The 21,970-nt window shown below is 63.3% G+C and overlaps 5 protein-coding genes across 6 annotated transcripts; all 5 read right to left on the reverse strand.

The window, feature by feature from the left end:
- Positions 1-4: 4 nt before the first annotated feature.
- CHLRE_13g587300v5 (uncharacterized protein) lies at positions 5-4,748 on the reverse strand. Its single transcript, XM_043069688.1, has 5 exons — positions 4,482-4,748; positions 3,990-4,073; positions 2,708-3,869; positions 1,679-2,520; positions 5-1,491 (listed from the first exon to the last, which is right to left on the reverse strand). The coding sequence occupies exons 1-5, from the start codon at positions 4,638-4,640 to the stop codon at positions 1,153-1,155; spliced, it is 2,586 nt and encodes an 861-aa protein (XP_042917663.1). The 5' UTR covers positions 4,641-4,748; the 3' UTR covers positions 5-1,152.
- An 84-nt stretch (positions 4,749-4,832) lies between these two features.
- On the reverse strand, positions 4,833-9,118 carry CHLRE_13g587350v5 (uncharacterized protein). Of its 2 annotated transcripts, none has more exons than XM_043069689.1 (8): positions 8,752-9,118; positions 8,520-8,580; positions 8,189-8,332; positions 7,808-7,935; positions 7,267-7,321; positions 6,712-6,870; positions 6,446-6,530; positions 4,833-6,162 (listed from the first exon to the last, which is right to left on the reverse strand). In XM_043069689.1, exons 1-8 carry the CDS (start codon positions 9,027-9,029, stop codon positions 5,363-5,365), a joined length of 1,710 nt encoding a protein of 569 aa, XP_042917664.1. In that variant the 5' UTR covers positions 9,030-9,118; the 3' UTR covers positions 4,833-5,362. The 2 variants fall into 2 exon arrangements, with proteins under 2 accessions (XP_042917664.1, XP_042917665.1); XM_043069690.1 differs by having other exon boundaries at positions 5,014-6,162.
- A 94-nt stretch (positions 9,119-9,212) lies between these two features.
- CHLRE_13g587376v5 (uncharacterized protein) lies at positions 9,213-14,058 on the reverse strand. The gene is made up of 5 exons (XM_043069691.1): positions 13,904-14,058; positions 13,536-13,592; positions 10,844-13,243; positions 10,492-10,584; positions 9,213-10,322 (listed from the first exon to the last, which is right to left on the reverse strand). The coding sequence occupies exons 1-5, from the start codon at positions 13,967-13,969 to the stop codon at positions 9,999-10,001; spliced, it is 2,940 nt and encodes a 979-aa protein (XP_042917666.1). The 5' UTR covers positions 13,970-14,058; the 3' UTR covers positions 9,213-9,998.
- A 206-nt stretch (positions 14,059-14,264) lies between these two features.
- On the reverse strand, positions 14,265-17,738 carry CHLRE_13g587400v5 (uncharacterized protein). Its single transcript, XM_043069692.1, has 4 exons — positions 17,486-17,738; positions 17,300-17,363; positions 15,324-17,089; positions 14,265-15,150 (listed from the first exon to the last, which is right to left on the reverse strand). The coding sequence occupies exons 1-4, from the start codon at positions 17,546-17,548 to the stop codon at positions 14,977-14,979; spliced, it is 2,067 nt and encodes a 688-aa protein (XP_042917667.1). The 5' UTR covers positions 17,549-17,738; the 3' UTR covers positions 14,265-14,976.
- A 124-nt stretch (positions 17,739-17,862) lies between these two features.
- On the reverse strand, positions 17,863-21,928 carry CHLRE_13g587450v5 (uncharacterized protein). Its single transcript, XM_001693824.2, has 9 exons — positions 21,660-21,928; positions 21,301-21,437; positions 20,995-21,127; positions 20,633-20,765; positions 20,075-20,190; positions 19,695-19,784; positions 19,397-19,524; positions 19,057-19,151; positions 17,863-18,862 (listed from the first exon to the last, which is right to left on the reverse strand). The coding sequence occupies exons 1-9, from the start codon at positions 21,777-21,779 to the stop codon at positions 18,663-18,665; spliced, it is 1,152 nt and encodes a 383-aa protein (XP_001693876.2). The 5' UTR covers positions 21,780-21,928; the 3' UTR covers positions 17,863-18,662.
- Positions 21,929-21,970: the final 42 nt, after the last annotated feature.

Consider the following 21,970-nt stretch of genomic DNA (forward strand, 5'->3'; position numbering starts at 1 on the left):
GCGGCGGGACTGCGAATTACATAAATTCGGCGATTCGTCAATTGGCGCCCACGACCTGCGCTCTGAATCCCCGGTATTGCGGTGCATACGAATAGTCATGATGAGCTTTTTGCGGCAAGCCAAATAACGTGCAGCGCACTCGCGAAACCTGCCACCTGGTGCGTGCGGCCCTTCGTGACCCCTCGGTTTGGGCATCCCCTACCTTTGACCTTCTCGCCTCCCTTTTTGGTGGTCAAAACCGTCAACTCACGCCTCGTCAATAAGGCCAAGTACAAATGAATCCTGGCCATTCGCCTCTTCCAGCTCCGAACAAGTATGCCATCGTGCCATCGCCCCCAGGATTAGGACGGGGATCGCGCAACTCAGACCAGCAATTCAAGGAACAACAAGCAACTCACGTCTAGTCCCTCAGAATCAACCTGCCGATGCATGTCCTGGTCCAAAGCATACAAATAATGGTTTGTGTTCTCCACGTAAGGATACGGTATGGTATGTGGGCTGAGCCAGCCTGAGCCTACAATAACACGCCAGCCACGCCACGCCATTGCACACCACACCACACCACACTACAACACACCCGACACACTGTCTGAGCCTTTTTTGCAAGGGTCGGAGGTCAAACAAGTAGCCATACCTCCCAGACACATTGCCGTGGGAGACGTAACACTGCCAAAGCCAGCCGCCAACAGATTGATGTCCCCTCGGCCCCAACCAAGCACAGTCCCTTCCAGGACATTCAAAAGCCGTACGTCACGCACACAGCCGAGGCCCACCACATTCTTCGCTTGTCGGCTGACCCCCACGACCATGGACACCGGCCAGTCTGAAGTACGTGTGTGCCAGCGCCGCTTGATCGGAGGCACCTCACCCATCCTCCATCTACTAGTGACAGCGCGTATCAAGCGGGGGGAGCCCGAGGGCCCCGCTCACCCCGAGACAAGGAGAACCTGAAAAGGCCGCGGATGCTGTATCAAGCGCCAGCACAAGAACCTGCCGCTTTGTATGGTGCGACGTGTTTCGTGCCATGCCCCAGCCCACGCAGTCAAAATGAATCAGATATATTATTGCCAACGTCCGAGTGCCGCCGGCACTCGCTCCTGCACGCGATGGAGTGGTTGATCCCAAGCCAACAGTTTTTCAGCTAAACTGGAATCAAGGCGACAACGCATGCATCCGTTCCCCAAACCCAGGGCCCCCGTTCCCGGCTGCCCTTCCCTGCCCCACGCCAGACAGCGGCACGCTGGATCCCGGCGGTAACACGGGCAACGGAGAGGTGTTTGTGAATGCGGCCCGTGGCTGTAGCACTGGTGGGGTTAAGCGTGGCACGGCGCTACCGGCACTATTCGGGTTGGCAGCCACGCTGCTAATGAAGCTGCTGCCGCCAGAGATCGGGGCGGCGGCTTGGGAGGACGGCGTGGGTAGCAGGCGCCGGCTGGAGGATGAGGCGGAGGCGGAGGCGCTAGCCTGCTGCATGGCTGAAGCAGTCCGTCCCTGTAGGCAATCGTCGGACAGATACGCAACGCGGGAGCGACGTGTGAGCGTGCAGAGCGGCGGCGCTGGCCGGGTTGATGCCGAGAAGGTGTTGTAGCTGGAACGTACTATCTAGCTACGCATTTTACTTGGCGATGAGGAGGGCGCGCAACGGACGGCATGCATTGCCATACCCAGCCCTACTCACCACAAACCAGGCCTCGCCGCTCTGCGTCGCCGCGACCTGCAGCGGGCTCGGCGGCGCCACTCGGGCCCTAGCAGACGTCGTCGCACTGCCACCCGCGCTGCCTCCACCGCCGCTGCTTGGCGCTCCATTGGCGCCCCCAGCAGCGGTGATCATGCCCGCAAACAGATTCGTGGCTGAGGAGGTACCCGGGCTAGCGATGGGGCTTGCGAGCCCGCTGCTGCCAGCGCGTCTATACACGCTCGCGCCAGCGGCGGCCGTTGCGAAGGGCGAAGCCGCACCTGCGCCGCCGGCAGAACCCACAGTCGCGGACGCAAATCGGAGGGTAGACGGCGACAGAGGCGGCTGGCCCGGGGAGACATCTGCCCCAGGGTACCATTCCTGACCGGCGGCGGCTGCACCGCGGGCCGGGCTGCGGGTGACCTTATTAAACAGCGCCTCTGCCGCCGCGCGAAAGCCCAGGTGTGCCCTGCCACTGCCGCTGTCACCCGCGCCAGGCGATTTGACTGCTGGCGACACGGGAGAAACCGGGACGCTAGCGCCAACGGCGAAACCGGCACCAGCATCGGCACCGGCAGCAGGCGCATCCATGGGTACGGCTGCGTAGGGGTAGTCTTCGAGACAAGTGACGCTCCTGCGGGCAAGGCGTGCCATGTTGGCCCGTGCCATTGTGGGCCTCAGGCCCTGTGAGGCAGGGTTGATGCCGCCGCACATGCCGCTGCTGGGGAGTACCACCATACTGCCGCGGCGCTGCCCCGGTTGCCGCACCAAGGCCTGGTTGCTGAAACTGTGGCGCGCGCTGCACTGCATAGCAGCTACGCCACCGGCAGCGGTACCATCTTCGCCTGTGCCACGGCGCCACAGGAGAGACAGCAGAAGGGTGCATACAGTACATATATCGTGGACAGGCTGCAGGGGACTTGGTACGGTACTGGTAAGGCAAATGTACATGCAGTACGTCCTGTCACAACGGCGGCATGCACCCTTGGCGTGATGGTGAATGCCCGGAAGTATGCGCGTGCACAACCTTACCGGTGGCATACAGCAGCTCCCGCGAAAGCCCGCGGCCCAGGTCTCCCATCAGCCCGCTGAGAGCCCCGCCGCCGCCAGCAGTGTCCGACTCTGGAAACAGCTGTGTCAGCGATGGCCTGCGGCACCCGCCCATATCCGCGGTGAAGGACCCAGCGCTGCGGGTGGGAGAAACCGCCGCGGCGTCTGCATCGGCGGCGCCGCCGGAACCTCTGGCACGGGCCAGCGCAGCTAGCTCCTGCTGTTGCAGGTGCCGAGACGGCGGAGGCGACGGCGCCGCGGCGTTGGCAGCGGTGGACGCCATCCATGAAAGACGGGAGGTGGGGCTTGCGGAAGGCGGCATGCTGAGGTAACCTGATGGCGGCGGCGTGGCTGTGCCGTACTGGCTCCCTTTAGGGGGGCTCACGGTGCGACCGAAGCCGTCAGCCTGGACGTTGCTGCTGCTGCTGTTTTCATTGCTGCTGCTGTCGATACTGCCGGTTGTGGCCAGCCGCCGCGGTGGCGAGGGCTGCCCCTCGCTGCCGACCCCGTCGGCGGTGGTGATTGCGCCTATGGCAGAGTTACTAGCTCTAGAGCTATTCGCGCCGCCATGGCCGCCGCGGTGGGCATTGAATATTTTGAGCTTGCGCAGGAGCTGGTCGGTGCGTGGCAGGTGCAGCTTGAAGCCAACACGACCGCTGGCGCTGCTACCGGCGTCGCTGTCACCACTGCTGGCTGGGACGGCGCTGCTGGCAGCAGCGGCGGGGCCGTCCCAGGCTGGAGGGCCGGTGCTGGCGGGGGCGGCGGCCATGGCCGCGGTCCTGCTGTGGCGTGGAGGGCCAACAGGCTCACGGCGAGCAGAAGCCCAGGCCGATGTGGCGTGCTGCTGCTGCTGCGGCTGCTGTGGCCCGCCCTCGTCATCCTCGTCGTAGTCATCATAAGTGGCGGCGGCAACTGCAGGAGCAGCTGTGGCGCCGGGCAGCTGATGGGCCGGCACGCGCGACGCGGTAATGAATATGCCGGTGGCGGCCCCCTCTTGCTCGCCCTCCTCCTCGCCCTCGTCCAGCTCGTACTCATCCATTGCCGCGGCTACGGCTATATCCTCGTACTGCACACGCGCCGAGGACGTGCGAGGGAGCTGACGCTGTGTTGGGCCCATGCCGGCAATTATGTCGACGTGGCTGGCCTGTCGGTTGCAAAAGTGGGCGTCAAGGGCGTGTTACGACATGTGTTGCCGCCACCAGCACTTGCTAACAAAAGGATACGGCATGCACGATGGGTATGTCGAAAACCGTAGGGGACGTACCATGTTTGAGGCGTGGGCACGGAGTGCGTGTCGTAACACGTTGCCCGTGTCAAGCTTCTCCTCCGCTTCCATTTGTCCCCTCCTCTGCGGCGTAGGAGGGCATAGGCGCCGCTTCGCATTGGACATGGGCGGCGTAACGTTCTAAAGCGTACAATCTGCTTGCGGTAACGTCAGTCGCATGGTTCCGCAGGCCCGGCCTCCTTGCGCCAAGACCCTGAGCGGACGGGCTCTGACTCGGACGGGCTCTGACTCGGAGCGAGGGCGCCCAAAGGCCGCACGTGCACGCACGCAACACGCGAAACTGCACTCGACGCAGTCTACTCAGAAATGCCACAACTATTATGGATGTGGTTTCTCATTTGCGTTGAGTAAAAGGAGCAGCTTGCCAGCAGAGAAAAAATGTGGGAGCGCAGTACGCAGTCGCAGGTCGACAGGAGCTTTGTTCGCGAGCACTGGGCGCGCCAAGTCACAGTCATTTTTTTATGTGAATACCTTGTGCTCGGAAGTTGCGATGACTGACAGCGCCTTGGCACACCGTGGCGAGGGGATGGCGACTCGGCCTTCCTCAGCCGACGGCCAGGGCGTTACACGGGGAGACTGAAACGACGTGCTACCCAATGTTTCAAATGTCTCATCGTCTCTGAGCTGCATGCTATCCGCGTGTCAGTGACAGACGAGCGAGTTCCTCAAGAAGCCGGTGACACTGGCAAAGGCCAGCTTGCAAGTTCTCCAGCGAAAGTAGAAGCAATATGTATCGAGCGATCGATGGCGGGAAGCACTGGACTGCACTAAGCTAAAACGGCGTCCCCATGGGGCTGGCTGCGAAGTCGTTGCGCCCGCGCCTTCATGAAGTTTGCGATAGTGTGGCCAATGCATAAACAGGACGCCTATTGCTTATGCCAGGTATCCCACAAGTGAACATCAGGAGGTATTGCATAATTCACAATCATCGGAATGCGGGCCAGTTTCCTGACCCGGCTACGCTCCTTTCCCTGTGTGCGCCCTTGACACTTGGTAGATGTTTTGAGCACAAGTAATCTATGACATTGTGCGTACCTGTGAAACTGTGCGATCGCGCCATTGCTCTCAGGGTCGCAACCACTTCCCCGAGCTACCATCGCGGCAGGGCACTACTGGGCATCTAACTTACCGACGCGAGCTCCACATACACGCTTGCACCTACCCTGGCGTCGAGCGCATCCACTGCCTCTTCACCCTGCACCCTACCTAGGAACTGTTCCTGGAGGCATCGCAGCCAGTACTGTGACGTCCTTGACACTAGTCCCTGTCAGGGCCGGGGCCGTCCTTCCGTGCCCTCTTGCTGCCCTCCTCTGACCTGTGGCCCCCTTGGACCACCCGCCTCACCAGCTCACCTACGTGGCTCCCGGGCAGTCCCGCAGCCGCATGGCGCAGCGCTGGCCCGACAGCAGGTGCGCCTGGATGCTGAAGCCGGAGGGGCTGATCAAAACACACGCGGCACGCATCAGAATGCCCAAGTCAGCCATGTTCAGCACCTGCAGCCTCGCCACCTCCTCCAGAGCAGCAGCTGCCGCCGCCGCGTCCAGCCCGCCCCGTTTCTTCAGTGCAACCGCCCCGCCGGCTGACCTCTCCCTTGACCCCGCTTCCACGGCACCCCCGCCGCCGCCAGCCCCGCCAGCGCCACCTGGTTTCCGCTGCCGGCGGTGCTTGCCATCCGTCAGACGTCTCCTCCCCCCGTGCTGGATGCTGCCCCCTTCCGCACCCTCTGCATCCTCGTCCAGTGATTTATTCTCTCCAAGGCTGCGCTCCTGCTGCTGACGCTCGCCGTGGCGCTGCCTCGCCGGCTGCTCCTGCGGCTGGTCGGTGGGCTGCGGCAGGCGCGACATCATGAAGTGGGCGGGCTGCAGGTCCGGCGTAACCCAGGGCCGCAGCTCCCCTACAGCCACATGCTGCCGCAGGTCGTGATTGTCCGTGACCAGGACGTGCGGCAGGCCTGCACCCACCGCCGCCGTTTCTGCTACAGCTCTTGCTGCTGCTGTCGTGCCTGCTGTGGCCCCCGTGGCTGCTGCCGTGGCAGCGGCGGCCGTGTCATGTTGCACGCCGTATGCGGCTGTCAGGTTGGCGGCACAGGCTGAGGCCGCTGCCAGGATCGCGGGCGGGTCGTGGCTGAAGCGGCCCAGCAGGAACTGCTCGCCTGTATGATGAGTGGGTGCAACGCGCACCAAGGGCGTGCATGGGGTGACGCGTGTGCGGCGGCCGTGAGTGCGCACGGCCGTGGTATGATGGCGCGGTACGCACCCTCCCCAGCACAACACAACAGCCCATATGGGCAGTGCGCCTTGTGTCACTCAAGCACGCACGGTCCACGCAACGGCCGTCCCACTCGCCGACGCACTCACCCACCCACCCACCTGACAGGCTGCCCACCCACCCTCCCACCCACCCACCCACCCACCCACCCACTCCCAGCCACCCACCGGACAGGCCGCCCAGGCGCAGGTGCGCCGCCACGTAGCGCTGTCCCGGCAGGATGCCCAGACCCAGCAGCGCGTCATCCGTGGCCTGAGGCAGGTGCATGGCACATGAAGCATGCGTGGGACAGCCAGCACGCCTGAGACAAGACAAGCAAGATGCACATAACAGGACACGCCATGCCTGGACATACTTCTCGTGATCAACCCATCAGTGCGTGTGCGTGTGCTTGCGGCCAAGGTACGGCATCCTGTGACCTGAGCCCACGCACCTTTTCCACCTCTGGCGACAAGCGGAAGAGCGCTCTCGCCAGCAGCCCCACCACCGAGCTGTTGTGTGGCATGCGTGGGATCAGGCCACTACCATCCGTGTGGGCGGGCCGGTTGGTGGACACGGTCACCACGCGCGCCGTCAGGTTCTGGAACACGCCCTGCGCAACCGTGGCGTCAACCGCCGTGTCAACCGCCGTATCAGAAGGGTGTCAGGAGGGCCCGCAGCGCAGGGCAGTGCCAATGGGGCAAGGAAGGGTTTGGCGGGCTAGGTATGTGCCGTGGCCCAACGGGAGTAGATAAGGCCGCATCATTCACGAGGGGAGAGTGCGGGGGGTGCATTCTATCCCATTGCTTGTTTGATTGTATGGCGGGCAGCACATTGCAGTCCTGGCGAGCCCAGCACGAGGCGACAGGCAAACACACCGCCGCACACAGCCGCAAATCACACACACACGCCCAGACCCGCTGTGTATCCCATTCACGCCGCCGTGCAACGGGCTGCTGCTGCCGCCCTGCGTCTACCATCCCGCCGCGGCCGCCCTCCCTCCACATACCGTGCTCATGTCGTCTCGCAACCTGTTCCTTCCGGTTGACGAGATGCGGTAATGCCTGCTGATGCACATTGGCCAAATCACACGGTAACGTATGTGGTCAGCAGCCCGCACGCACACATCGCGTGTGTCCGCAGTCACTGCAGTGGGTTTTCAAATGGCCCAAGCATCTTTGGCCCATGCACGCGCTGACCTCGCTCCTCGGTTTCCGCCTCTCCCAAGGTCGCCTTCACACCACCCGCATGACCTATGCCCCCGCTCGCCTTTCCCTTCTTCTCTGCCGGTCACGCACGCATCCCTTGCCCACGAGTGCCACAGCACCTCTAAACCCTCGCAACTCCGCAAGCAACCCCGCCCACCGAGGCCGCCCACCCGCGGCTGCTTTGCGGGTCTCGCATGCCCCGACCCACCCACCCCCCCCCGACCATTGCGCCCCGCCATTGCTTCCCATTGCCGTTTTTGTAACCACATTCCACGCCCCGCGGCGCTGTCACATCTTCATCCAGCCACGCTTCCACGCCTTTCTGCAATCAACATGACTCACTTGCCCATCTTCACGATGTCCGTCTCTGGGTCGAGCCCGAGTTCGGGCGTCAGACGCCAGTCGATGAGGGCGGGGTGCAGGAAGCGCTCCATGGGTGCAGGCGACTCCTGATACACAAGCAGCACACGCTGCGACGTGGAGAGCACAAGAGAGCGAGGTAAGCACTCAGATGGCATGTCAGGATAGCCGTGCCGCGCTCACCGTACGTATTGCTGTCGAACCTCACTTTCCCCCCGGACCCCGTCATGTACACTATTGCCAAATCCACGGCGGCCGTGCCTGGACAGACGGCCTCGCTCATGCGAGCGCGGAGCCAGCGGTGATGTCAACATACACTTGCGGCCGCGCCCCCTTGTGCGCCTCTAGCACTTGCGCCCGCACCTTGGCGCCCGCTGCCACCCGTGTCAGGTATTGGATTCCGCGCATGCGGTCGCCCAGACCCGCGCAGTTGTCGCCGTACACGTTGGCGGTACGGGCACGTGTGGCGCCGGGGCCACCGGGTCCATAGCAGATCCAGATAAGGTACTGCGCGGGGGTGTGGGAAGTGGGTGCGTGGCGGCGAGAGGGCGACCTTGATTGTGTATGCGTCGCGACCGTGACCACGCCACCCGCCTGACCAGCCCGCACAGCTCTCTGCTTTTCCCGGCGCAAGTTTCACCAGCTCCCAACAGGAGTTGCACGCTCAGCTTCAAAACATGGATGCCCGCCGCACCTTTGCTCCGGGCTTTCCGCGGTTGGCCTTGTGCCAGGTAACGTAGTCGTGCAGCCAGCACCTGCGGACGTGCAATGGCGGGCAGGGCTCTTGCTCACGTGCTGTCACGGACTCTGATTCGACCCCTGAGTGTTGGAGATAGCAGTACATGAGCCACCTCGCCTGGGCGCGGTAACAAGGGAGGGCGGGTTTACAGTCAGCACGTAGAAGTCCGCCCACCCCCCAGCCTCACCCGTGAACAGGGTCGCGCAGCTCCCCAGTACAAGGGGGCAGCTCGAACTCCGTGTCGATGTTCGAGACGCTGCTAGCCGTCGATCTCCTCTTTGACAAACGTTCTCTGTTATGAGAATGGCCATCCTCTGCGGCAGAAGCGCGGACCAGAGAAACGGCAGACCCCTTGTTGCACGGGAAGCGGTCAGACGCGCTTGCTGCCACATCGAATTCAATCGGAGCTGCACACGAGTGGCGGTAAACACATAAGAACACTATACATGCGATGATTGCGCGCATTCGTGACATTAATGAACACAAGACGAACTCGCGTCTGGCGGGCTTTCTAACATCGCCATTGAGGCAAATCGTATTGACATTCTTACAACGATAACATGGGTCTATTTAAAGCTGGAGCCCATCCGCGTCCAGGTAGGGCGGGCCGAGCTCGTGTCCGCCACGCAGTACATCTTCATGGTGTGACTCTCGATGTGGAGCCGAAGGCTGACAACTGCTGGAACATCTGCAGTGCCGATGCAGCAGCACCTGTGCCGGCTGTGAGCCTCAGCAGCAAAGCCCTCGGGAGCGACCAGCACCCGACTGCACAAAACCGCTTATACCCCTCCATTTATCATAATGTGGTGCCAATCGGCTCGTTCAAATCAGTTCACCAGGTCTGGTGCATCCACACAGGCGAAAACGTTTGGAGGCGCACATGCGTCTAATGCATGGATGTCAATACCAGCCACTCGCGGCATTTTCATCTTCTCCCCCCCCCCCCCCTTCGTCCAGGCGCCGCGCGTCACCCGCATTGAGTGGCCACCGCCCAGTGACGGGACCGCCTTCGCCCTATGCATTCAGACATTCGGTGTCGGTGGCGGGGTGTATGGGGGCTATTGGCCGCCGAAGCGGCCTCCCTTTCGCACGGCGTGTATAAAGCTGTCTCTGTAGCTATATGTATGCGCCTCCTCCAACTCCACCTCCAGCACAGTGCGCAGGCAGCGCAGCAGCTCCGTGCCAGCGCCAACGGGCAGGCTGTAACCCGTAACGTTTATGGCGCTGAGAAGGCAGCTCAACAGGTCGTGCTGGCCATGTCTGGTAAAGGCTTTGTGGCCATGGAGGCGTCGTCAACAAAGAAGCCGCCGGCGCAAAGTACCTACGGTACTTAACATGAATTTCCCACCATCTGCAAGGGTCACATACTGGTATAAGTGGTATTAAAGCGCATGTGCGGTGCGCTTTCCACGCTGCCATACATGATTCGCTCAACTAGGGCTTCAGAAACCCCAAAAAGCCCTTCTTCATTCCCTCGTTCACCACTGCACCGCCGCCTGAGCCACCACACCCAGAGGTTCCACCAGCGCTCTCAGGCCATCCTCCGGCTCCAGTCCAAGCCGTTATACCGCCTGAAAGGTTGCTACTGCCGCGCCGCACCGCCGCCAGCGTGCTACTGCCGCTGCTGCTGCCGCCGGTGCCGCCGCCGCAACTCGTGCTGCTGCTGCTGCTGCCAGCAATCGTTGCGGCCCCACCGGACCCTGCTGCAATCTTCGGGAGCTTCATACTGGTGGAGGGGATCCTGCCTCCAGAGGCCGCCTGCGTGCGTCATCAAAAGCATCACAGCAACACTTCCATATCAGTAATGCTGACATGCGCGCATGTAACGTGTTACTAACAGGCTTCAAGCAGGGCGTTCCCAGATATGTCCACAGTCCGCTGCAACTACCGAGAAAGTCGGCGCAAGCAAGGAGCCCGACGCGCTTACCCCGCTAGCAGGAGCGTAGGACGCTGCTGGACTGTTTGCAGGATCATGCAAAGAGGCAGACACGCGGCCTACAGCCGCCGCACCCGTGATTGCCTGCGCCACACATCGCCATACAAAGCATGTCGGCAACCTCGAATCAAATTGTTCCGCATGGCTCATGTGGAGTGTATGCGAGGGCTTTGAGGGAACCTGGCCCGCACGGCTGGCAATGGACCGGCATGCCCGTGATGTGTGAGTTATTACAGGAGACCCCGCTAGCTACCGGTAATCGACGTGCGTTGCGGAACTAATGCGTACGTAGACCAGAGCGGGAGGCGGAGTGGGCTTGCAGGCGGTATTTGACTTCACGCGCCTTGAATAAAGACGCGGCGGCCTGCGTCGAACCGGCGGCCGCGCCGCCTCCTTCCGCCGCAGAGGGATCTCCGCATAGCGCTGGACCTAGCTGTCCCAGCTGCCCAACTGACAGGCCTGCCATCCGGCCGCCGCCGCTCGCGACCCCGCCGCCGCCGCCGCCGCCACCACCACCGCCGCCGCCGCCGCCGACGCCGTAGCCGCCGCCGCGCACTGACGAGTCCATAGCCGCCATATCGGTGGCCCCCATCACAGCAGCAGTGCAGGGGCTGCCGCCAGCGCCGCTGTCACTGCCCCCCGCCACGCAAACGCTGTTGCTGTAGTAATTGCTGCTGCTTGCAACTGGGCCACGCACCCCGGCCCGTATGGACACGTCTGCTGCTGACGGCCTGTTTGCCAGCACCGGCGCAGGTGCACTGGCGCTATTGACGGCAAAATCCATACCGGCACGCTGCCTCCGAACCGACCTATCAGAGAAACTGCCATCGCCATAAGCGGCCGCAGCACCCAACGGGGACAGGGATGACGGTGACCCCCGAGCCGACATCTCTGGCAGACCGCCGCCACTGACGCCCGCCGCTGCCGCCGCCAGGCTACCGATGCTCACGGCCGCGAGGTTGGAGAGCGAACCCCTGCAGGCCACAGGGCTAGCGCCGCATCCACTGCCGCTGCCGCCCGCAGCCGCGCCTGCCGTACCTGCCGCTGCTGCGGCCCCCGGGTAGCAGCTGCTGCCTAGCCTGCCAACCGCCGGCAGCGGCGGCGGCCCATCGACCACGCCGCCAACATAGCCGCCAGCAGCTCCTGACATGCTGGTGCTGATGCCCGGAGTGCGGCCCTTCCGCACGGATGGGACCAAGCCGCTCGGCGGCTGTGTTGGGGTGCCGCCGCCGCTGCCTGCGGCAGCGGCAGGCGACAGCGGTGAGGTCGGCGACCGCAGCAGGTTCCACTCGGGCCCGTTTAGGCGATGCAGCCCAGCCGACCCACCTAGGCCGCCTTCCTGCTGTCTGCTGGACAGGGCAGGCGTGAGCCCACCTCCGCCGCCACCTCCGCCACCGCCACCTCCGCCACCGCCGCCGCCGCCGCCGCCGCCACTGCCGCTTACACAGCCAGCGGCACCCGCCGCGGGGCCTGCCGCATACAGACGCCCGCCGCGCACCGAGCCGCCCTCGGATCCTGGAACCAGGAAGCTTCCTGCCCGCAGGGGTGGATCCAGCAGGGCCCCGCTCGTGAATCCGGATCCCGGGCTTCCGCCGGTGGATCCAGTGCTAGCGCGCTGGAATGAGCGTAGCTGATTGATGAGGCTCTCTGCGCGCGAACCTCCCGTTCCGCCGCCGCCGCCACCCGCACCGCCACCAGGAGGCACAGGGCTGCCGCGGCTGGTGATGCTGCTAGCCATGCCGCCGCCCTCACCGTTCCTGCCCTCCACGCCCGCAGCTGCCGCTGCTGCGGCTGCTGCCGCTGCTGCGGCTGCTGCCATTGGACCCGCTGCTGCTGCGGCCCGCGGAGATGACGGCAATAGGCCGCAGCTGGATGGAAGAATCAGGTTCGGGCTACTCATGGCTGGTGGCCTGGGCCGGTGGAGTCGTACATCTCGCGGCGAGTGGTGGGCGGCGCCGGCCCCGGCACCGGGCCCGCTGCCACCGCGGCCGCTGCTGCCCGCGGCGGCAGCGGCAGCAGACGCGGTAACGCCTCCCTTTTTATCACCGGGGTTGGAGTTCATGTCTTCACCATCGCTGCCGTCATCATCACCGTCGTCGGGCCCCAGAATCATAACGATTGGAATGTCTGCGTAGCTATCATCATCATCCTCGTCGTCGCAGCTGCTGCCATTGCTGCCCTCGTCCCAGTTGGCCCCTTCCTCCTTGCTACCGCTGCGGCTACTGCCGGTACCGCGACCGGCATCGAAGCCGCCCGCTGCTCGTGCTACAGCCCCTGGCACCACAGCCCCTGGCGCCGCCGCTGTGCTGGTGGCGGCAGCTGAGTGGTGGGCGCGTGCTGCGGCCGCCGCGGCCGCGGCCGCGACGGCTGGCGGCGCCGGCCCAAGGGCAGGGCCAAACTCCTGCCCGAGCGCCGTGCGTTTCAGGTATTTGAGCACCGGCGCCTTGGCTTCTAGCCCGGAGTAGATTTGGCTGCCGCCGCCACGCCGCCCGGCCTCGGCAGCTGCTGCTCTGGTGCCCGCTGCCACACCCGCGTCAGCCTCGCCGCCGGTCGCGGCTGCTTCGGCGGAAGGAGTGCTGCTTCTGTCCTCTTCTCCCGCCGCTGGCTCAGTGGCTAGCTCCTGCAGGGACGCGCCCTGCTCGTACTGCAGTCGTACGGCGCTGTGGTGTACTGCTGACCGCCGGCGCGTGAGCTCCTCGGAGTCATGCAGGTGGCGGAGGTGTTTGACGTGGAGCTCGCGGGCCTGTTACGGGAAACATGTGTGCGGGGGGACCGGACGAGGTAGCGCACATGACAGAGCAGAGATTAGGACCTGAGAGCATGTATGCAAGGGAGGTTGCAGGCGCGCGCGTGGGCGCCCTAGCAAAGCCTAACACCACGGCCTAACGCCACGGGCCCCGGTGTAAGGCTGTTCGGCTCGGCAGCCGATCAACCGTTGGGAGCAACCACCGGCGACGTTGGCTAGCTGCTGTGCGTTGCAATGCCCTGGCTTGCACCGCTGACTAACATTGACAGCTGCATTCCTCCGGGCCCACCTGTTGCAGAAGATAGTCCGGTGATGCGGCTATGTCTCCGAGCGGCCTGGCCTTGACCTGCGGAGCAGCCCAACAACAGCGCCCTAACCAACCGCCCGCCAGGAAAGTGCAGCCTGAGGGCTCAGCCTGCACCCCCACCCCATTGTAGCTATCTGCGCGTTATTCCAAACCAATGCAATCGTGCACCTTTAGTGGTGCTGCTGCGCTCGGCCCAGCCATTAGCACAAACCCTACAATCGCGAAGCTGTTTATGGCCAGCCACAGTCACCCCTCGAGCTGGATCTTTTATCAGTGCTGACTATGTAGCTTGGTTGGCGGAAACTATGCAATGCACCAGCGTCGCTGTTAGGCTTGATGTCAGCGCTCACCTGTTTGGTGAATGCGTTCGTTACGAAGGTTCTCTCCACACTCGGGTTGACTCCTTCCACTCCCATAATAGGAACAAACGTTCGCGTGTGAAACGCCGCGTTTGGGTGCACATCATCGTCTGCATCATCGTAACCGGTTGCTTCTTGGCTATCCATATTGCATCTTATGCGGTTCTAGTATCCATTGCTTGAGTATCCACCAGGGGCTGCTGACCACAGGGCTACCCAAGCTGGCCCGAGCGAAAAGTCGGGCAGCACTCGTACGTGTGTGTCGCCGATGGCCAAAAACGGTCAAGCTCCTGCCACTGCCCGCCGAAGTTGCAAAACGCTTGCGAACGGTGCAAGTTTCGCTGCTGGAAGTGCGGCCAAACTTTCAAAATTCACATCTATTACCCGGAAGGCTCACCGCCAGACCGACACTCCGGACGATGGCTACATTGGCTAGCCACTCAGCCGCTGGGGCCACTACCGGCCATCTGCGGCCATGTAATCATGCCCTCATCATCACTTGCTTCTTTGCCCACATCGACTCAGTATTCATCAGTGCTCCAGGCAACCAAGCAGGCCTTTCGTCACCTTATTCACCACACGAAAACCGTGGCCAGGACTCAGCATCCTTCGCTGCCTCCTTCCCCAAGCTACCAGCTCGGCACGGTGCCGCCCCCGTGTGCATGCATGGATATGCCCAGCGCCGGAACCCCAGTACCGCCGGAACCCTGAGCCGAGGCATTACCGTGATGCCGCGCAGGCCTGCAGTGATGCGCCTGTGGACTTGTGATTGTGAGCTTTGCAAAGTCTCCTGCCTACACGACTATAGAGCATTGAGCGCCAAGGGTTTGGCGACCACGGGAGTAACCGCTCGGGGGGCTCCGCCTAAAAAGGGGCCCAACCGCCCAAGAGAACCGTGATCAAACTCATGGGTTGAACTTCCTTTGCCACCGCGCTACAAGGACCTGCCGTGCTTCTTGTCTGCCAGTGTGGCCCCGTGTGCGTCCCACAACACGGCACGAACAGACATGTCTCATCACTCTCATGTCATGCTGCACTTTCCAACCAGGCTTGTACTCCCCGCCTCATACACGCCATGTCCGCACCGGCGACGCCGGCGCCTGCCTTCCGGTAGTGTCAGTGCCGGCTGCCGTCCCCACCGCCGCCGGCCCCAGCTGCATCGTGCGGCGCGAGGTCTGTTTAAGGCTCAGCGGCGGCAGCTTGGTGCCTTTGCCAACGGCGGGCGACGCCACCTCGTCCTGCAGAGAGGCACGTAGGATAGACCAGAGCGTGAGACAAGCAGTGACAAGTTAATTTTGGCCATGGCCCATGACGTTGCCGAATGCATGCTGCGGCACTGCACCCTTTACAGACTGCAATCAAAGTGGCCGGCGCGGCCAGGGCAACGAGCAGGGTAGGCCAGCCCACCCACCTTGAGCTCCCCGCTGGCTGTGTCCGGCGCCGCCGCGCCAGGTGTGGATGGTAGCGACTGGACCGGCTGCGCCTGACCGCCGCAGTCTGACTGTGCCCGGCTGCGTGCAGTCGGACGCAGCGGCGGCACCGATACCCGCGACCCCGCCGCGCCGACGGCACCTCCAGGAGACGACCCCGCGTTCCCAAGCAGCAAGCCTGGATCCTGGCCTGAGCCGGGGCCCTGAAAGAGCGCCCCCGCTAGAAGGTTATGGTAGGAACGCCTCGGCAGCATCAGCGCCGCCCGTGCCGCGGCTTGCGAGGCCGGGCTAGGCGCCGACGAGTGCGGCGACGGCAGCACCAGCTCACCGGGACAGCTGTGGTGTGGCAGGGCCTCGCCGGGCGGCAGCTGCGGCTGCTGCTGCAGTTGCTGCAGCAGCGAAGCTTGTGATGTTGGAAGCGTCAGCGGCGGCGGTCGTGGCGGGTGCAACGGCGACGCGTCGCACAGCCTGGAGGGCGGCCGGGGGTCGTCTGCGTCCGCACCCCCGCCAGCATCGGACGTCCCCACGAATGCGGCTGACCCCAGCACACTGGTGCTACGGCCGTAGCCGCTACTGCTGGTCCTAGGCATGCCGACCACAGCCGTGCTGCCAACTCCCACGGCTGCCGTAGTAGCTGACACGGCTACCAGCGCCTCCCGTGTAGAGCCCCCTTGGCTGCCAGTGCCAGTGCCGCTGGCGGCGCCGACGCCACTGTTCGACGGCCGCGCCGGCGTCAAGCCGTTGATGCTGTGCCGCACGGAGGGCGCGGTGGTGGGGCTGGGCAGGGCTGTGGTGCCAGGGCTGGAGACGTCGCGAAGCGTGCTGTGCGCGCCCCGAGAGCCGGTGCGGCGAAGCACCGACGGCGCCGGCTCCGCAAGCGCCGGCGAAAAGCTTGAGGCTGCGGCGACGGCAGCAGAGCCGGGGCCTGAGAGGGCGGGTGACCCTCGACCCTGCCCCCCGCCGCCGCCCATCGACACTGCTGCTCGTGCCGGGTGTGACGGCAGGGCTGGCGAGCCGGGTGCATTGGGAGACGAGGTGGCTGCTGCCGACATGCGTGCAAGCAGCAGAGGCAGCCGGCCTATGGACTGCTGTGGCGCAATGGGCATGGCGGAAGCGGCGGAGATATGGGACGAAGAGGCCACGCTGGCCGCATAAGACGGGCTGGCAACGCCAGTTGAGTTGAGGGCTGGCGCCAGGGCCGCGGCTATCAGGGAGGGCACGGCCGCCGCGCCTGGTTGTGCCGACGCGCGAGGTTGCAGCGGCTTGGAGTGAGGCGAGCTGGTTGCTGCTTCTATGCCTGAAAGCGGTGGTGTGGCCGGCACCGTGAATGGCGATGATGAGGCAGGATCATCTGGCGCTGGGGAAGCGGCCGTCGTAAGCTGTGGCACGGAGTCGGCCCAGCTTGATCCCGAACCTGTGGCTGCGCCCGCCCCGCCATCCCAACTCGACGGCCCTGATGCCCTCAAGTCCAAGTCAGCTGCTGCTGTGGCTGCTGCGGCTGCTGTTGCTCCTGATCCTGACAAGCCACCGGTAGCCGCCAGCTGCGCCGCAAGAGGCTGCTGCTGCACCTGTTTGAGCTGCTCGTTCAGGATGCGGTCGGTTCGGCCGCCAGGCACGTTGAAACTGGCTTGCTCCAGCCGGCGCCGTAGCTGGGCGCGTATCACTTCCTGCTCATTTCGTTTCCGTTGCTCAATGACAAGCTTTGCGCGGTTTTCCACGATGCATGAGATGACCTCTTGGGGGTCGGCTGCAAGGGCCGCGCGGAAATGCAGGGAAGGAGAGGGGCAAGGTAAGGATGGGCGACAGGACCCGGCAACGTCCGAAGCGGGGGCTTGGGAGCACACAAAGAGACAACGTCAAGCAGAGAACAGTGGCGTGCAAGAGGCCGCCGAAGGTCCGAGCCACCGAGAGTCGAGCGGTAAGGTGTGCCCTCACGGGTAGCGGCGCCGCAACCCACCTGTCACCAAAACGGAGACGGGCACCCCAGTCTCCTCCGCGAGGCTCCCGCGAAGCGCATTCAACTATAATGCGCATTTCATTCATGTGAAGTTATATAGCTTTGGTCAGACTCAGAGCACAACCTGACAAGACTTCACGGCAGGACAGGTTTTACCGCGCGTGCCTTGTATAGTATACCTCTTACCTTGTTTGTAAATACAGCTGTCGATATCGCTTTGGGGACAGCAGAGCTCGCCACCGGGGCCATTAACAGGGTGCTCCGCCGTCTCCTTGGGGTCCTTTCAATATACTAATCAAAACACCACTCCATGATGTGGGAGTGTCTTTGCCTCTTTCAAGAACCACGGAGTTTGCCAACAAGGAATGAAGGGCTCAAGGTCGCAGTCGCAGGCAGAGTCAGGGTAGTGATTTACGAGTGTTGGTAATGTAGGTGTCGCGTTGTTGACTGCACGGGATGTTTGGCAAAGCTGCTATCGCCGCTACAACACCGTCGATTGCATCCCAACCGTGGCGTGTCGCGATGGGCTGTAGAGGTGGCCGAGGCCCCGCACGGCGCCGCGACGTCGAAGGTAAGAGTCCGCGGAGCGCCGCTCAAGCGCGCGGGCACGACAAGTAGTGATCATCACGCACACTCTCTCATGGCATGTAGGAAGTCTTCCGCCTTTGCTTGTCGCGTCGCTGTTCTTGTGGCCAATTCCCCCTGCTCTGGATCCTCGGCACCAATCCACATCCAAGGTTCACTGGCTTTGGCCACCTGGCCCCATACTGCTGAGAACTGCTGTTACTAGGGAAGCTGTCCTGCGCATCAGCGAGCTCTGCAAGCACAGCATGCCGCCATCCAGCAACCCCTTTGCCATCCGTTGCCAAGTCCACCAGCCACCTTCTCCTCACTACCGTGACTCCCTTGCACTCTACTGTACTATGGCACTGTTCATCTGTTCATATGCCCTTCACCTGCCGGCCGTGCCGCTATGCCCTTGACCTGCGTCTAGCTGTGCCATCACCGCCGCCTAGCCATGCGCACAAAGCTTACGGTACATGTATGCTAACGTCCACATCCCTCAGTACTCATTACCAGAGCACAATCACACATTCCCAGCAACAAGGAGGTGGCTGCCTGGTCGTTATCAACCCAGCCACCTTGACGCGGGCGCCTACTAAGCACACGCCTCTATGTTGGGGGCCTTTGGCATCCCCGCAAATCCGGACGTGGACGTGCGAAGGCACTTCTCGCTCCGCCCGAATTTTCCCTGCCACCTATTTACATGCAATACCAAACAATAAAGCATTCAAGCATTCCCAGCAAAATGACCAACTCAGGGTCAGTTCGAAACAACCTAGAGCCATGAGTCCATGACCCTTCACGACTGCGCCGGCGGTGCAGACTGCTGAGTGCGCTCGCCCCGGCCCCGGCCGCCGCCACCTCCGTTGCCTCGCCCGCCGCGGTTGCCGCGCGGCCGGCTCCTGTCGCCCCGCCCGCCGCCATTCCGGCCGCCGTTCCCACCACCGCCTTGTGTCCGATTGCCCCGAGCGGCCAGCGGCGGAAGCGTCTCGTCCGGGCCTGTACAGCCGGTGCACGTGTGGCAATTGGCATGCAGTGCCGTTGCAGTTGGCGGGGAGCCACATGCTGTGCCTGAAACCGTATGTACCCCGCAAGTGCCAGAACAATTTCCACATCTTTCGCCCAATACACGTGCACACGCATCGACCCGGGCCCCTCGTGCTTTTACTAGCAGATACGTGCGCATGGCCCACCTGTGGGCAGCGGCGTGCCGGTCTCGCGCTCGATCCGCTGTTTGAGCTGCTGCAGGATCCGGATCTGACCCAGCTTCTGAGGCGACAGCTTGTGCCTGCAGGAGCAGGAGCCGCAGCAGGTAGCAGCGCCGTGCAGCTGATGTAAGAGCGAACAAGGAAGATTGCAGGTTGTGCATACCTTAGTATGAATACGTCTGCCTCATTGCGCTCCGGTCTCTAGAGACGAGCTGCGGTCAATATCAATTTCTCGTCGGCCTCCTCCTTTTCCCGTGCACGCAACCCACGACGCTGCTTTCCCACCCCCTCCCCCATCCTTCGCAACGCTAGTCTGTGCACCCACCACAGAATGCCGGGTGGCTTGGGCAGGTTGGTGTTGGTGCGGATGACGCGTGTGGGCGTTACGATGATGTCCACAGGCACGTCGTGCTCCAGCATCTTGGATACATCGATGGCGCCTGGCTCCAACACCTTTAAACAAACACAGTCACGGCGTTCGCTTACAGGTGTGCTCTGAGACGTAAGGGCCTGCGGGCCGCGTGGGTGCCCGAAGGACCTCATGTCTCGGACCCACCCGCCACCCCAGCTGGCATGTACAGCCACCCACCCACCACCCATCCCTGTCTGTGCCGCACGCACACCTGGCAGTCGTGCACGGTGGTGACCACAAGGGTGTGCTCGTCAATGGCGCCCATGTAGCGCAGGATGCCGTACTCCAACTCGGCAAAGCCCTAGGCACGGCGTGAGCGGCGTGTCGCATGCAGGCTCAAACGCACGAGGGACCACCGGCACGCTGCGTGCAAGCGCGCGGCCGCCCAAGCCACGGGCCATTGCAAGGTACGGCACACACGGCATGCCCATACTTGGAACCGCGCCCATCCCGGACCCACACCTGCCGGGAACTCCCCCCGCAACGGACACGCCCCCGCCCCGCTCCCGTCAGCGACCAGGTGCACACGGCACACCCGGTGTCGCCTGCAGGCAGGTGCGTCGCCGCCACCCCGCTTGGGCCCGCACCCACCTCGCCCTTGCCCAGGCGCGCCCCCGAGGCTGGATCCACGCAGCTGCTGCCGACCACGATGAGATCCACCTTGATGGGCGTGTCCAGGGACAACGGCTCGCCGTACTTGGCCACACCTGATGAGCAGCAGCAGCAGCAGCAGTGCCGTACAAGGCGGCGCCGTACGGCAGTGCGAGGCGTTGGTGAGACGCTCCCCGCAGTACGCCATTGCTTGGGGATCGGGTAACGAGGCCTCCATCCCCTCCCACACCAGCACACAGAATGAGTTTTGCGGTGCAGCGGAAGGAGGCGGAGGCGTGATGCTGACCCCTTGGCTCGCCCGGGGCTTCCTGCGTCAGCAGCGCCCCTCCAGCGCCAGCACAACGCCATGACAGCGCCATTACAGCGCCATTACAGCGCCACCGCAATCCGGGTGTTCCAGCTGTTCCATACTAACTTGAGTTGGCCTGGGGCCAATCCATCTGCAGGCTGCAGCTACGGTGTGTGCAGCTACGCCGGATGTAGATACCAGCCCAAACTACACCGCAGGGAGCCCGCCATCAAGGAGCCCATGCCCACCTGCGCTGGTGCATGCCTCATTGAGGTCTTGCGGCGGAAAGCTGGCGGAGGTGAGGCGGCTGAAGAAGCCGGTGCGCAGGCGCGGCTGCGGCGTAAGCAGCGTCTTGTTGCGGGTGAGCACCAGGTTGCGGACCTGTCGTGCGGTGGTGTTGGGAGCAAGGATGGCGGAGTTCCAAAAGATGTTACCACTTACCAGTAGTGCAGCACGGAGGTTGGGACAGAGGCGGATTCAATTTCATCCGCACTCAATGGCGGTCGCACTCACAACAAGAGCGGATAGGAAGCGCAGTAGGCTCGGGGAGGAGGGGAGCAGGCAAGCCGTGAGCACGCGGGTCGTTCGCCGTCTACCCAAGTGCGCTCACTATTTTCTGGGGAGTGTCGGGGTTCACTTTGATGCACTGGGCGTTCACAAACTCGGGCAGGTCGCTCAGGCGCTCCGCCGCGATGTCCGCGTTCACGAAGTTGGGGATGCGGTGGTGCACCGGCCGCGGGAACCTGCGGACAGCATTCCGTGCAAGTCCGCAAGGGAGGCTCATCCGCTGTGGGGTCGTGGGCTGCAGCTCTGGCCACTCATACCTGCCCATCTCATCCCATCACGCCCCATCCAATCCCGTTTTGTCGGTAACATGTTGTTAACGTTAGCGGCAGCTCGCAACAAATGGCCGCACCTGGCTATGTCGTTTGCCTCCATGTAATCCCAGATCTTCTTTCTGATTTCCCACTTCCACGCGCCCGCCACGCTGCCTGGCGCCGCCGCCTCAGCAGTGGAGTCGCGGGCCAGCTGCGTGCGCATGCCCTCACGAGCCTGAGACAGACACCAACAGCATCGGCAGCCAAATCAAACTCATGGGCATGAGACAAGGTGCATCAGGTAATCAGGCAGGGACGTTGCCGCTTGCACCGGGTGCTGGCGGGGGCATATATGCCCGCGTGTCGCGGCGTGCCCATGGCGTGGCGGCATGCCCGCACGCCCTAGCCGGGCCTCTGCTTGAGTTCCTACAGCACTCCCCTCTCCTGTCCTCCCCACCTGCTCGTCGAGCTTAAGCCGCTCAGCATTGTAGCTGTCGGCGTCGAAATTGGTAGTGGGGGCTGTCGAGCCTGACGCCATCACCACGCGTGCGCGCCTCGAGCAGCGATGAGGGGCCATGTGGAAGGGTGAAACTCTGGGCCTATGCACAAGTTGGCAGCGGTAGGACGTCGAGGCCTGCGACGACTCACACAGCGACACACCCGCGGCGCTCAGGCCGGTTCGGTGCATTTGCAGTGTTGTATGGCTTTCTTAATTAGAATGCATACTCATTAGTATTTCTCTTTGATAAAAGGGGATGCAGTAATACT

The sequence above is a fragment of the Chlamydomonas reinhardtii genome, chromosome 13 (assembly GCF_000002595.2).
Source record: "Chlamydomonas reinhardtii strain CC-503 cw92 mt+ chromosome 13, whole genome shotgun sequence".
In the NCBI taxonomy this organism is placed as follows: Eukaryota; Viridiplantae; Chlorophyta; class Chlorophyceae; order Chlamydomonadales; family Chlamydomonadaceae; genus Chlamydomonas; species Chlamydomonas reinhardtii.